At 39.4% G+C, this 15,752-nt stretch overlaps 1 protein-coding gene across 1 annotated transcript; it reads left to right on the forward strand.

Moving 5' to 3' along the window:
* Positions 1-3,657: 3,657 nt before the first annotated feature.
* LOC138875098 (uncharacterized) lies at positions 3,658-4,464 on the forward strand. Its single transcript, XM_070153918.1, has 2 exons — positions 3,658-4,049; positions 4,134-4,464. The coding sequence occupies exons 1-2, from the start codon at positions 3,658-3,660 to the stop codon at positions 4,462-4,464; spliced, it is 723 nt and encodes a 240-aa protein (XP_070010019.1).
* Positions 4,465-15,752: the final 11,288 nt, after the last annotated feature.

Here is a 15,752-nt window from a genome sequence, read left to right on the forward strand (position 1 = left end):
GGGGAAAATTTGTTTTAAAATGAATTTGGGCCACAAACATTATAAAATCTGAAGCCCAAATGAATGGCCCAATCCACCAGTCCGCACAGCCCACTCCCCAGGCAGCAAAAACGACGTAGTTTAACACCAAAACTACGTCGTTTCAATGCCAATCCATCCCAACCATTCAAACCAAGCTGATCCAACGGTCCGGATCTCTCACCCATAACCCCATTTGCCCGACCCGTTACCCGAACCAACTTTGACCCCAACACCTGAAACGACACCGTTTCCCTCGAGCTGAAGGATCCTGGCCCTTCATCGTGCCTCATCCAACGGCTGAGATCCATTCACCCACTCCATATATAAGCTTCCCCTCATACCCCACCCCCTATCCAAATACCCCTGCCTTTCATCATCCTCACAAAGAACCCCGGAACCCTAGAGCCGCCCCCATCTCCCTTCACCAGAAACCCGGCGGCATGAACGCCGGTGACCTCCGCCTGAACACCATAGAACCCCTTCACCGCCCTGAACATTGATCGGTTGGCCGTTTAGTTCGAATCCCTTCCCACCTTCTCGAATCTTCATTTGAAGATTCGAGTCAGAACCCGATTTACACCAATCGACCTCAACTTCACACCAGACAGTCCCCAGACCCCCCTCGTGACCAAACCATGCTTGGTTCGGTCCGAATCTAACCAGGGAAACACGAATCCCAGATCTAATTTTTGAACCCTAGTTTTCTCCGGGCATGTTCCGTGTCTATTCAAGCCGAAGAGATTAAGGTCTAATGGACCTTAATCGAAGTGTTTCTCATCTGAGAAACACTTTGATTAAAGTTCGTTCAGCCTTAAGAAAGGTCTGTCCGAGTCCAAGTTAAGGCTTTTGATTTTTTTTCGAGATTTAAGGTGAGTTTTGCTTTTTCTTTTCTTATTTCTGTTAGTCCATGTGATTGATTAAAGGTCTGTTCATGTTTTGTTTTAATTTGTGTCTTTGAATTTTTATCAACTGTTGTTTGTCCACTTTACCTGAACCTCTGTGTTTGTTTGAATCCCTCTCCTATTCTGATAATGCGTATGTATGTATGTGCTGTGCGAATAATTGAGCTTCAAATTTTGACTGATCAACTGATTCCTCGAGTACCACTTTGTTTAGTCAGTATAATTCAAATCATGTGTCGATACTGTTAAATGTCTGATTTTTGGCTACGATTGTGCATGTTATGATTAATATAATCGAGTCGACATGTGTCGTCAATTAGTTTCAATTGCCTGAACAATAACAAATCGATTTGCTTCTGGACACATTTGTTTGAATCAATTAGGAACTGAGTTTGTTTACTTATAGTTGTTAATTTGAATCAGAAATGTAAAAGGAATGTTTGTTTAACTTCTGAATTGGAGGGCATGTGCACTTTCTGCACAACATGCGCATTTGTGCACCACAGGTGCATTTGTGCACAGCCTGTGCCCTGCATAAGGGCTTTTGAATAAAATAATCGACAGCACATGCTGTCAGATATATATTCTGCTGCCCATTACCCTGCTTTAGTTAAGAAGTATTAAACCTCTTTCAAAAGGGTAAGTCTGCCAGGGAATGTGATGGGTTTCTAATATTAAATAGCTAAGTGGAACTGAAAAGGGACAGCACATGGGAGGGGTATCTGATTAATCTAACAGGCTGTTAAAGGGCAGACTTTAGGCTTATAAAAGAGGAGGACTTCCATCAGTTTTAGAGGGAGACATCTGATAATAGAGAGAGACAGGGAAATTGTTAAGGAAAAGATAGAGGAGATCAAGAGAGATCTGAGAAGAGAGGTTTGGAGACATACATAGATACACATATATACAGAAATAGAAAGAGAGCAAGAAAGAGATAAAACAGATTAGGAAATCAGAAACTTGGTTTTGTTTGTCTGAAGTTCATCTGTTGTCAATTTGTTAGGTAGTGTTGCTTCTTCTAAGTTTCAATCGAGATTACTGTTAGTGTTTTGTTGCATTTGGTATATCTTGGAATTGGATTGTCTGGAGTTTTGTTTCCACCACACTGTTGTGCTGCTTCATTTGGCTACTTTCTCTTCAACTATAGTTCCACCCTTTGCAATAGAATCTGCTCTACTGTGTTGTTTTGATTCGCTGTTGTTACTCTGGTTCCTGCTGCTGCTGATCTTCCCTGTTATTCTCTTCTTCCTCTTTGCATTTCGGCATTCCAGGTACACATTTCAAGTCCCATATTGATGTAACTGAAACAGTTTGAAAGCATGAAATGAAAAGGTTGAAGAAGTTCAAGTATTTGTTGTAATATTCATGGTACATTAACGGGTCTGTAAAAAATTGATTAGTTTATAATTCAATAGTGTGAAAGTATGTACTGATACTCGATTGAATTTAGCCCTTTGTGTTAGTTCGTCAGTTGTTTGTTAGTACGGGGTACGTATACTCCGACCTTGTACAATGCTGTTTCTGTTTCATTTTAGTTTTTTTTGGGTTCCATTAGGCAGTACATAGGGTCACATTCAAAGTCCCATTGGTAACAATATCTAGTAGCTAAATCCTTTAATCTAGCCTAAATAAGTTTAGTTAAGTTCAACTCAAGAAATGTTCGGATTAAGTGTTATATTTCGTTAGCTCGTATGTGATTTCTTGTCAGATTAAAGCATTTTTCCATTAAAGTATAACGTTTTCTTAACTTTGTAAATAATTAATCATAAGAATCCGGATCAGGCCAAAGCATATAATTAAATTAGCATGTACCTTTTCTTCTAATTTTAGGGACAAATGTATTAGAAATGTAGCCACTTTAGGATATCCTTTCTAAAATAGAGACGAGCCTCGCCAAATAAAAAATGCAAAATTGCGGGGCCCTCGATAAATAATCATAATAAATATTTAGAATTCAGGCTAGGCCGTTTAGTAAATCTCATGGCCTTCTCAAAAATAATAATGCGGTAGTCTCTTTAGGCGCGACTTAATTAAATCATATTCTTAAATTCGGGTGCACATTGATGTGACCCAAATCCAAATCTCAACGAAGTCAAAATGTGTTGACAATCACGGGCGCATTGATTGTGACGTGGTTCGAGATGCATTTTCACGACGTTGCAATTCTATAAAATAAGTGATAATGATAAAAGCGGTTTAAACTTAATAAAAGCATGTAAGTCATAACATTGTATTTAAATCAGATATTTAGCCATTATAACAATTTAAGCGACCGTGCTAGAACCACGGGATTCGAGGGTGCCTAACACCTTCCCTCGGGTCAACAGAATTCCTTACTTAGAATTTCTGGTTCGCAGACTTCATTTGGAAAAGTCGAAAATTTCCTCGATTTGGGATTCAAGATAAACCGGTGACTTGGGACACCAAAAGCCAAACCTTTCCCAAGTGGCGACTCTGAATTAAATAAATAATCCCATTTCGAATATTGTCACTTAAATTGGAAAAACTCCCCTCGCGCATTTAACCCTTCGGGGGCGGGCGCGCAAAAAGGAGGTGTGACAGGCAATATACTATTTGAGCAAGAAGTTTACTAGTTATGAATCCAAATACACTTTGTTGGAAAGAACATGTTGCGCCTTAACTTTGGTCACTCAAAAGCTTAGGCATTACTTGTTGGCCTACCACCTATCTTATCATCAAGTTGGATCCTTTGAAGTACATATTCCAAAAGCCGATGCCCACAAGAAGGTTAGCAAAATGGCAAATCCTGCTCACCGAGTTCGACATAGTCTATATCACTCGCACGGCAATAAAAGCTCAAGCTTTAGAGAATCACCTAGTTGAGAATAATGTTGATGTAGAATATCAGCCTCTAAGTACTTACTTTCCGGATGAGGAAGTTAATTCAGTCGAGGTAATTTCAGAAGACACCAATGCTTGGAAAATGTTCTTCGATGGAGCTGTGAATGCAAAAGATGTCGGGATTGGGGCAATTTTGATCTCACCCACCGGTCAGCACTATCCGGCCACAACCCAGCTTTGGTTTTTCTGCACAAACAACACTGCCGAGTATGAAGCCTGCATTATGGGCATGATCATGGCAATTGACCAAGATGTGGAAGAACTGTTAATCATGGGAGATTCAGACTTGATTATCCGACAAGCTTAGGGTGAATGGGAAACTCGGGATGTCAAGCTTATTCCATACAGGCAACATGTGGAAGATCTTAGCAAGCGGTTCAAATCTGTTGAGTTTAGGTACATCCCTCGGTTTCACAATGAGTTGGCCGACGCACTAGCCATTTTGGCTTCGATGTTACCATATCCAGGCAATGTTCACATTGACCCATTGGAAATCCAAATTCGAGAAAGACATGGTTATTGCAACGTAGTTGAAATAGAGACCTATGTCCAGCCATGGTATCATGATATTAAAAGGTTCTTGAAAACAAAAGAATATCTCGAGCAAGCTAGTGGAGACCAAAAGAGAACCATTAGAAGACTTGATAGTGGCTTCTTCTTGAGCGGAGAGGTCTTGTAAAAAATGACTCCAGATCTAAACCTTCTAAGATGTATGGATGCCCATGAGGCCGTAAGGATCATGAATGAAGTGCACGCAGGAGTATGCGGACCCCATATGAATGGATACGTCCTTGCAAAGAAAATCCTTCGAGCGGACTATTACTGGATGACCATGGAAAACAATTGCTTCAGTTTTGTCCGAAAGTGTCATTAGTGTCAGGTACACGGGGATCTGATTCATGCGCCACCTTCAGACTGCATCCTATGTCAGCACTGTGGTCGTTCGTTGCTTGGGGTATGGATGTCATCGGGCCAATCGAGCCAAAAGCTTCAAATGGGCACAGATTCATATTGGTTGCTATTGACTACTTCACAAAATGGGTCGAAATAGTCACTCTCAAAGCCATCATTAAGAAAGCAGTGGTAGACTTCGTGAACTCCAACATAATCTACCATTTTGGTATTCCTAAAACTATCATTACGGACAATGCTGCAAATCTGAATAGTCATTTGATGAAGGAAGTATATGAATAGTTTAAGATCTCACATCGGAATTCTACCCCTTATCGTCCCAAAGCTAATGGTGTTGTTGAAGCAGCAAACAAGAACATCAAGAAGATTCTTAGAAAAACGATTCAAAGCTCCAGACAATGGCATGAAAAGTTGTCATTTGTATTGTTGGGATATCACACAACTGTGTGCATATCAGTTGGGGCAACACCCTATCTATTGGTTTATGGCACTGAAGCCATAATACCTGTAGAAGTTGAAATTCCATCTCTCCGAATCATCGTTGAAGCCGAGGTTGAGGATAGTGAGTGGGTCAAAACCCGTTTAGAACAGTTGACTCTGATTGATGAAAAGCGGATGGCCACAGTTTTCCACGGGCAGTTGTATCAACAAAGAATGGCCCGTGCCTACAACAAAAAAGTGCGGCCTAGGAACTTTGAAGTGGGGCAACTCGTTTTGAGACGTATTCTCCCGCATCACAAGGATGCAAAAGGAAAGTTTGCTCCAAGCTGGAAAGATCCATACATTATAAGGAAATTATTGCCGAAAGGGGCATTGTACTTGGAAGACATTGAAGGAAATGACCCTGAAATAGCTGTCAACTTAGACGCGGTCAAAAAGTACTACGTTTAACCCTTGTGCGGTACCGATATTATGCAATTGGGATGACGAAGGCTTTTATTCTCGCTACCCCAAATACTTTAACCTTTTGCTAACCCTTTGAGCCGGTTACCTTTCTTTGAATACCCTCTTTGGAACCCGAAAATGCTTTGAAAAAAAAAGGTTTCCCTGAACTACGTTTGACTTGATTCCGAAATGATACATAGGCAGCCTCTCTCTGGGGTTTAGTTACACCAAAACAAAAATCTACATTTCCCAAAGTTGAAACTAGGGCAGAATTTATAATGGTTTGGCGACAGTTCGCCTGAAAGGTTCCAAAGTTGTAATTCAATCCAATATTTTACCCTAAAACCTGTTCAAAGTCCTTTTGATCAATTGGTAAAGATGTTCAAAATGGAAGGATGTTGGAATCTGATACAATCAAATGAGAGAAATAAAATGAGAGAGTCTTATTGGTAAAAACCCACACAGGCACTGTAAGGCGATGGTGAGCAGAGAAATTGAAAATGAGAGAGTCTTGTTAGTGAAAACTCGCAAAGAGCACTAAGAGGCGATGGTGAGAAGATAAATGAGAGAGGTCAGTTGGTGAAAACCCGCAAAGGGCGTCATTGATCAAAAGAAGGAATTCCTTACAACCATCGGCACTGATAGAGTCCTGGCAAGGTTTCTCGATTTTGAGATAAGAGTTATGATGGTTGCACGATTGGGTATCCAGTCCAAGAAGCATGTCATGTCTATTGAGGTTTGCATGCACTCTAGATAAGTCCTTCTTCCCTTCCCCCGAAAGGGACACTTCTTGTTAAATTCATTATCCTGTCCTTTGTTTACTTTTCTTTGAATCCCTTTCGGTTTAATCCTCCTCCGAAACTAATATAAAGAAAAGAAGGCAAGATTGGTTTTACAGGGTTCTGCTTAATAAAAGCCAAAATTCAAGGAAAAGCACCCAGCCTTAGTAGGTGCATCAAGTCGATCTCGACTGGCCATGATGGCCGATGCTCCAGATTCAAAATTATTGAAAAGGAAAGAAATCCAAAGTCAAGTGCCCATAAAGGCAAAATAAGATGAAAAGGCAAAAGCCCCACACGGGCTAACCGTCACGCAAAATTTTGGAAAGTCAAGATCCCTAGGTTGAGAAAGGAAATCGATCTCCATAAAGCCAGCGAGCAATGGAGATTTTCATCAAAAGAGTTGGGCCGAGATCAAGTGATCAAAACAATCAAGGACACAAAAACCAACCACTGTTTCAAACTGATAAATTGTTCTTTGATTTGAAAACAGGAGAACATGTGCAGTCCAAAACAACCCTGCAAGAAGCAGGTGCAATAAAAGCAAGGCACACAGAAACCAAAGCGGTTCTGGAGCAAAAGTTGACCCGAAAAGGGAAGTTCTTTTAAACTCTTCATTCATTCTCCTAAATAAAATGAAAAGTGAAGTGAAAAAAAGGAGGAATAAGAAAAAGAAATAAGAAAGAAAAGAAGAAGAAAAATTCAAAATCATGGTAGCCTAGGGTATCCAATCTCTAGCTGTGTTTTTCCCAACATAGGGTTCCACTCCCTAGTTGATTCTCGGCATAACACGTGCACCTCCCTGGCATAACTCGAGGACCTTTTTTTTCTTCCCCGGCATAACCCGAGAACCTTTTTTCCTTTTCCGGCATAACCCGATGACTTTTCCGGCATAACCCTGGACCTCCCCGGTATAACCCGAGGACGTTTTTTCTTTTCCGACATAACCCGATGACTTTTCCGGCATAACTCGTGGACCTCCCCGACATAACCCGAGGACCTTTTTCTTTTTTGACATAACCCGATGACTTTCCCGGCATAACCAGTGGACAACCCCGGCATAACCCAAGGACCTTTTTTCTTTTTCCGGAATAACCCGATGACTTCCCCAACATAACCAGTGGACCTCCCCAACATAACCCGATGACCTTTTTCTTTTCCAGCATAACCCGATGACTTTCCCGGCATAACCCGTGGACCTCCCCAGCGTAACTCGAGGACCTTTTTTCTTTTTTCGGCATGATCCGATGATTTTTCCGGCATAACCTGAGGACCTTTTCCTTTCCCGGCATAACCCGAGGACCTTTTTCTTTTCCGACATAACCCGATGACTTTTCTGGCATAACCCGTGGACCCGCCCCCTCCCCCCCCCCCCGACATAACCCGGAGACCTTTTTCTTTTTCGGCATAACCCGATAACCTTTCCCGGCATAACCCGAGGACCTTCCCCGGTATAACCCGATGACCTTCCCCGGCATAACCCGAGGACCTTTTTTCTTGTCTGGCATAACCCGGTCATTTCTCGAGGATAACCTGGTAATCTTCCTAACCTGGGGCCTTCGATCCCCATTTGATTGCATTCTAGATATAGGGTCTTCACTCCCTAATCTCTTTTTCTCAGGGATACACAATCTCGATTATAGTTGCTTTCAATAAAGAAATAGTTTAGATTTTTGTTACAATAACTCACGAAATTTTTCTAGTGAAAATTGGGCAGAAAATTTCGTTCGTTTGTTTGCTTTGGTGTCTGAATAGGTTTTCACCGTGAGGTACAAGGTTTGAGATGACCAAAAAAAGAAGTCTCAACCCAAACAAAAGAAAAGAAGAACAAGAAAAGAAGTTGAACTCTTAGTGTAGAAGCAGAGAAAAGATGCGGACTGCTCAAGATATGATTGAAGGCACAAGTTTTGCATGTCCCGCTTTGATTTGAATAGCTGAACAAGGATGAAATAGCGGTTGCAGCTAACGAGCATCAAGATTCAGATCACAGTCTGCAGAAAGAACAATACAAGACTCAAGATCAAGCTTTAGAAGGTTTATAGATAGGAATCTTGTAACTCATAGTTGATAGACTTAGATAGTTTAGCTTTTCATCTTTTATTTCAGTGTAATAAGGAGCTCAGCAAGCAGAAACAACAGCAACAACAGTGAAATCACAGTTTCCCTGGTAGTCCCAGCTACCAAAACTTCTAGAACTATACTGACCTAATTCCTTTATAGCCAAGGATATGTAGGTAACCTCCAAAGCAAGGTTCGGTCAGATTTTTTCAAAAGATGCTTCTCATGGAGTTTCAAACGGGCAAAAATCGCTCGTAATTGCTCATTTTATCTTTGCCCGAAAACCCTTCGTGTTTCCGAGGAAAGAGGGGCAGCTGTGAGCATGAATTACTCCTATAAAATCCAAGAAAATCGATTTTTTTCCATTTATTTGCCATTTTATATGAATATTGTAGGATTTTATTAATTGTTTGCATTTTTGTGCACATTTAATTTTTATTAAAATAATAAAAAATTCCAAAAATACCATGCATTGCATTTAGGTTTTGTTTTGATATTTTTAGGATTAATTAGTTAATTATTTGTTTTATTAACTAAAAATCACAAAAATGGCCCATTTTACATTTTTTGCCTTTTAATTTTTAGATTATTGGTTTTTTCTCTCTCAATTTAGGATCAAGTAATTTTATAATATTTTGTAATTATATAACTAGTTTAATTTTACAATTTGGATTAATTTAGTAATTTAATATAGGATTTTAATTAAAACAAAAGAAAAAAAAAGGAAATAATTGGTTAATTGAAAAAAGGGGGTTTAATTTATTTTGAATTTGGGCCAAATGCCATGCCATATCTGTCCCTAACCCAAGCCCAAAACCCAGGGAACCCAGTCCAACCCCAGCTCCAAAAAATGACCTCGTTTTACCCCATCTTTCATCTCAGCCGTTGGATTCATTTGATCCAATGGCTTGGAACTGGTCACTCAATTCCTTTAAAAGTGTCTGAATCAGAGACCCCCCCTCCAAAAAAAAATCAATCCTCTCATTTCCGTCTCTAACCTCTCAAAAGCAAAACCCTAGCTGCCCATATTCCCTCGCCGTCTCCGCCGCCAACCGCCACCGGAAATCGCCTCACGACGGTTCCGGTGCTCCAAACATCCTCGATTTAATACCCCATAACCCCTGTCCCTTCCTCTTTTCAAATCCACAAGCCTTTTCTCCAAAATCCCCACCCAAATCCTCAAATTGTTTATCCAAAAATCCGGTTCCAAACCCTAGTTGCTCCAAACTTCTTCAAATCTTTACCAGGCAACCCCCGTCCTCTCCTCTTCTTAAATCCCTAAACGCTTTCACCCAAATCCCACCTGAATTCCACCAATTTTAGATCTGGTGGCATGCAAACCTAAATTGGAGTTTCCAAAGAGGATTTAAGCCGGAAATGGGTGTTACCTGTTTGTTCTCGACGAGAACGGTCATCTAACACCTATTGTGACTTAAATCGAAAATGACCAGAGTTCTGCCTGAGCCACCTGCTTTCCATTTCAGTATAGGTATATTCCTTTTGTCTTTTTTTTCTTTTCTCTTTTCTCTTTTCTATTTCATCATCCTTCTCTTTTCTTTATCTTCTTCTCTTTTTCATCACTCCGTTTTTTTTTCTAGTTTTCTTTTATGTGACCAAAATAAAAGAGATTCAGGAGGCCATAATCTATGGGTCAATAGGGTTTGTTTGGTTTACTTCGTGTTTAACCAGTTTAATTCATAATGTACGATGAGTCCGTTTTTAGTTTTAGTTATCTTTGTTTGTCTTGTTTCTGATCCGTTAGTTAATCTAACTCTAAAAAAATAGTGTAGTTCATTAGTGTAGTTTTAGGCATCTTTAATTCGTCTAATTTGTTGATATGTTTTAATTGCTTGATTAGTTTAATTTCTAAACGAGTTGCCTCAATACCTGCCTAAGTTGCCGAGTTTAGTCTATCTGGTATTACCAAGAAGGTCAATCTGAAGAGCAATGTTAGTTCATTATGAATTTGGAGGTTTAGGTTTATTATTTTCAATTTTTTAGATATTCAATTTTTGGCTCTGTGGTTTCTGCTTTTGATCCGTTTGTTGTTACTTGTTTGATTATTTCTGTTTGCCATAATGGTCAATCCTTAAGGATTTGTAGGGGATAATTGTAAGTAAAGAAACTTAAGGGGTTATAAAGGGGTAGATAATTCTTAAATTGGATAAAACCCATGCTGGAATGTTCTAGAATAGGGGGCAGTTGGCCTCATTTGGTGAGTACAAAGTACTGAAACCAGTGAGGGACAGCCAGCTGTCCAATTCTGTTAGAATATGCTCTTTGTGGCTGATGGAATAATTCCTTCAGCACAGGGCATCTTTGGTGCTTATATATAGTACCTTTTCTATACAGAAAATCAGACACTCATACCCTGAAAAAAGACTCAAAAGGTTTCTGCATTTTTAAAAGGTTTTTTGCTCGAGTTGCATCTCTGTTTTCTCTTAAAAACTCAAAAGGATTTTCATGAAAATTCCTGGTTTTCTAAGCTGAAGTAGAGCTGGTCATTGAAGCTGTGGTTTTGATTGCTTCTCTTTGTTGTTGTTTTTTTGTTCGATATTTTATATTGGCTGATTTCACAATTTTCCTTTCTTTGTTGCTATACCCAGGTACTTCACAAATTGTGAAATGCAAAAGTATGAAGTTATAATATGCTGACTGGATGTGAAAACTTCAGATCCATTTTGTTTAACATTTTTTTGTTCTTTTCTCTCTTCTGTTGTCATTCTTTTCCTTCATTGGTTTAAGTTACACTTTATTCTGTAAATTTGATGTCTACTTTTATCGAGTCAGTCCTAATGTTTAGTTGAAAGTTAGAATCGAGTTGGTGTTTCATGTCTGTTTGAATATGTTGTCATTGTTTGAGGACTGTACTAGTTGGGGACTGAATACCTTATACCTTGGATCCTGAATTTGTTGTGTGGAATGTTTCTGGTAAACTTCTGCCCAAAGTATTATACATGTAGGGATTCTATGCCACTAGTTTCAGCTATGTATGAATACTCCCAATCTTGAATCATGTATAGCCTCTTGACATGATTAGTTGTTTGAAAATCTTCTTAATTTGGTTGAATATTAGTAGAATGATTTATGTATGCTTCGCAAAAACACAAATTTTATTTGGTTAAAGAAGTTGGGAATTTAGGGTGACATTCATGAATGGATTGAGTCATAATTTTCATGGTTAGTTGGTAATCAAATACATGAATAAATAAATTTTGTTTTGATTTTTATTGGTTGGTTAAATGTTTGGGATCCATCTGACTCGAAAAGTTGAAGTTTCATTTGGGCTTGACAGTGGCCCATGTGAGGTAGCCGGCTTAAGCCCAGTCCAGAATTTGGTGTATTATTTATTTCATATTATGGGTCCAGTTTTAAGCTTTGTTGTATTTAGTTTCTTATCTAAATGGTCTACTTGGTATTCATGGATGTGGGTTTTACCATCTAAGGCATGGGTGTACGGAATTTGGTCTAACGTTTGCTTGCCCATTCGAGAGCTCTCCAACTGTATGCCTGTCCACAAATTCTTTGGGCTGATTTTCTTTTGGAGCCCAATTTTGCCTTAGATAATTTCTCCGGGTTCAAGCTCAACCCAAAATTAGCTCTAAATAATTAAAGGTCTAGCAATCCCCAAAACTTTCTTACTGATAGTTATATACTAAGTTCCAGCCTTTTTTGTGTAAGTAAGAATAACTCATAGGCCTAATTAAGTGTAACTCTTTTAATTGTATTGAGTTGTTCCATCCATAATTAAATCATCCATGGCCCTCATAAATTAGATTAAGAGTTGAACATTTGTAGTTGCTATAGTTAAATACAATTCCTTTAAAGAGAAAATGGATTGAGGTGTGACATCCATAATTAGATCATCCCTGGCCCTCACAAATATTGTAACTTAGATATTAAAAAAAGAATCTTCGTAGTTTGCTTTAGGCGCGTTACAATAAATTATCACGGCTACGGGTACGGTTTCCGTGACATAGTTGTGATTTGTAATTGCTATCCGGGTGTACATTTCAATTGACCCGACTTCAATTTCCAACAATGTTAAATAAAACGTGTCGTGAACCGCGGGTGCATTTCATGTAGCGTGGTTTAAGATGTGTTTTAAATAACGTTGAATTCTCCTAAAAACAGTAAAAGTGGTAGAAAGTTTTTTTAAATGCATATAGGTTTAAAAATGTGTAATTAATCAAATAATAGACCAATATTAATAGTTTAAGCGACCGTGTTAGAACCACGGAACCCGGAAATGCCTAACAGCTTCTTCCGGGTTAATAGAATTCCTTATCTAGAATTTCTGGTTCGCAGACTTTTAAATAAAGTCAAATTTCCTCGATTTGGGATTTTAAAATAAACCGGTGACTTGGGACACCAAATAAATTATCCTAAGTGGTGACTCTGATAAATTAAATTAAATAATCCCATTTTGATTAATGTCACTTTAATTGGAAAAACTCCCTTATATACACCCTATGTGTGGTAAAACGGAGGTGTGACAGGAGTGAAATGAGACACTTAGTCTCTTATTTGGAAACTTAAGTTGGAAAAGTCAACCCGATATTGACTTATGAGTAGAAGGTCTCGGATGTGAATTCTGATGGTTCGGATAGCTTCGTTAGGTGATTTTAGACTTAGGAGCATGTTCGGAATGTAATTTGGAGGTCCATGATTAGGCTTGAATTGGCAAAATTAGAAATTTGGAGTTTCCAGTCGGCGGTGAAAATTTTGATATCGGGGTTGGAATGGAATTCCGGAAATTGGAGTAGGTCCGTAGTATGATTTTTGATGTGTGTGCAAAATTTGAGGTCATTCGGAGGTGATTTGGTAGGTTTCAGCATTGTTTGTGAAATTTGAAAGTTTCCATGTTCTTAGGCATAAATCCGAGGTTGATTTGGTGTTTTGGTGTTGTCTTGAGTGCTTCAAAGGTTCGACTAAGTTTGAATGATGTTATGGGATGTGTTGGCATGTTTGGTTGAGGTCCCGAAGGCCTCGGGTTTGTTTCGGATGCTCCACGAGTCATTTTTGGACTTGAAAGGTTGGTAGATTTTGCTGGTATTTCTGTTACAGAAGATCCTTCTTCGCGATCGCGTGAAGAGGCTCGCGATCGCGTAGAGCATTTTTAGAGACAAGTCAAGTTGTTCATCGCGTTCGAGGACTAAGGGATGCGATCGCGTAGGTTGATCAGGTAAAGCATCGCGAATACGTGGGTTAAGTCGCGTTCGCATAGGGTTATGTGGACCAAAGCTGGGGCCACACATTTGTTCATCGCGAACATGATCAGTGGTCCGCGATCGTGTAGGAGAGAGAGGTAGAGCATCGTGTTTGCATGGGGGTTGACACGTTCGCGTAGGGTTAAATCAGGAGCTTGCGAAGTTGTTCTTCACGATCGCGAGGTTGTTTTCGCGATCGCGATTAAGGGCGCACCTGGGTAGAATGTTTAAGTTCAAAAATGAGGGTTTTGGTCCATATATTCAAAATTCATTAGAGAACTCGGGAGAAGGCAATTTTGGAGGGAATTTTCAGAGGAGTGATTGGGATAAGTGTGCTTCACTCAAATTTGGGTAAATTCCATGATTATGTCTTGATTTTTATCATTTAATTTGGGAATTTGTGGTAAAAATTGGGGAAAATGGAAGAAAATTTGGAGAATTGATTTTGGGGATTTGGATGGCCATTTGATATCGGATTTTGGTGAATTTGATATGGGTAGATTCGTGAGCGAATGGGTTTTCCAATTTTGTGGTTTTTATCGGATTTTGAGACGTGGGCCTGGGGGTTGTGTTTGGCCAATTTCAGGATTTTGAGCTAATTTGATAATTTTCGCATAGGCTTTGTTCCTTTGGCAAGTATTGATGATATGATTGTGATTTTGGATAGATTCAAGATTATTTGAGGCCGAGTTGAGAGGTAAGGGCATCGCGGAGTAGATTTTCGCCCGATTTGAGGTAAGTAACTATTTTAAATCTAAACCTGTGGGTATGAAACCCCATAATTTCGTAGTGTTTTGATAAATGAGGTGACGCACATACTAGGTGATGGGTGTGTGGCCATGCACCCGTAGGGATTGTGACTTGGTCCATCCTGTAGCAACCATAGAGTTGCCTATTTTGATAAACTCTATATGATATCTATGTGTCCTATAAATGATTCTAGAAACTTGGGCTAAATGCCATGTTTTGGAGCCTTGTGCCGTACTGTTGGACTCTCAGGGGCATTTTACTGTTACATTCACATTGTTTTTGATAGAAAGCATTATCCTTAGTAATGGTTTATACCTGTTTGTTTTTAAGTCTTGTTCCTCACTCTATTTTAAATATTTATGAAAGTGTTTTGGGCTGAGTTCCGTGAGTTTGCACTGAGATGTCCGAGTGGCTTGCAAGGTTGATGAGTAAGTGAGGCCGAGGGCCGGATTGTAAGGGTAGTTATGGATTGGGCTGCACGCAGCAACGATATATATATATATATATATATATATATATATATATGTGTGTGTGTGTGTGTGTGTGTGTGTGTGTGTGTGTGTGTGTATGTATGTATGTATGTATGCATGTATGCATGTATGTACGTACGTATGTATACGGATCGGGCTGCATGCCGCAGCAATATAGCGCTTGGGCTGTAGGAGCCCCTCCGGGGTCTACACACCCCAATGAGTGCAGTCGACTATATGTATATTTACAGATCGGGATGCACGCTGCAACGGTTGTTATTATGAGATATCTATTGCGCGAGAGTGCTGAGTGGGAGTGCTGATTGATGAGAGTTGAGTCACGAGTGACTGAGAGGCTTGCCCGAGGGGCTATATATATATATATGAGTGGTACTTTTCCCGATGGGCTTGTTTTAAGAAATTACTGTTTTCACTCTTCTCTTATACTAAGCCTCTATTGAAAAATGTTGAACAAATATTTTAAATAACTTTCATTAAAACTGGAATTTTTACGAGATGTTCGGAATTTGAATTACTGATTCCACTTTGTTATTTCTATTGAGATTCTATGTTAGACTATGTATATGATTTAAATGCTCGTCACTGTACTCAGCCTTTATTTACTTTGGTTACTTACTGAGTTGGCGTATTCACATTATTTCTTGCACCTTGTGTGTAGATCCAGGTGCCAGAGCATCCGAGTGAGAGCATCCAACAGCTTCTGAGTATTTCTTCAGAGATAGAAAGGTAGTTGCACGGCATTTGCAGCCATGCCTTTCTCCTTCCTATCCTTAGTATTATATATTTCAGTCTTATTTTGTATTAAGAAGACAGTATTAGACTTTATTTTTAGTGCACTAGGATCAGGCAGTGTTGATGTATTTGCGTATTTGTTTTTCGCGT

This window comes from Nicotiana sylvestris, chromosome 8 (assembly GCF_000393655.2).
Source record: "Nicotiana sylvestris chromosome 8, ASM39365v2, whole genome shotgun sequence".
Classification (NCBI taxonomy): domain Eukaryota; kingdom Viridiplantae; phylum Streptophyta; class Magnoliopsida; order Solanales; family Solanaceae; genus Nicotiana; species Nicotiana sylvestris.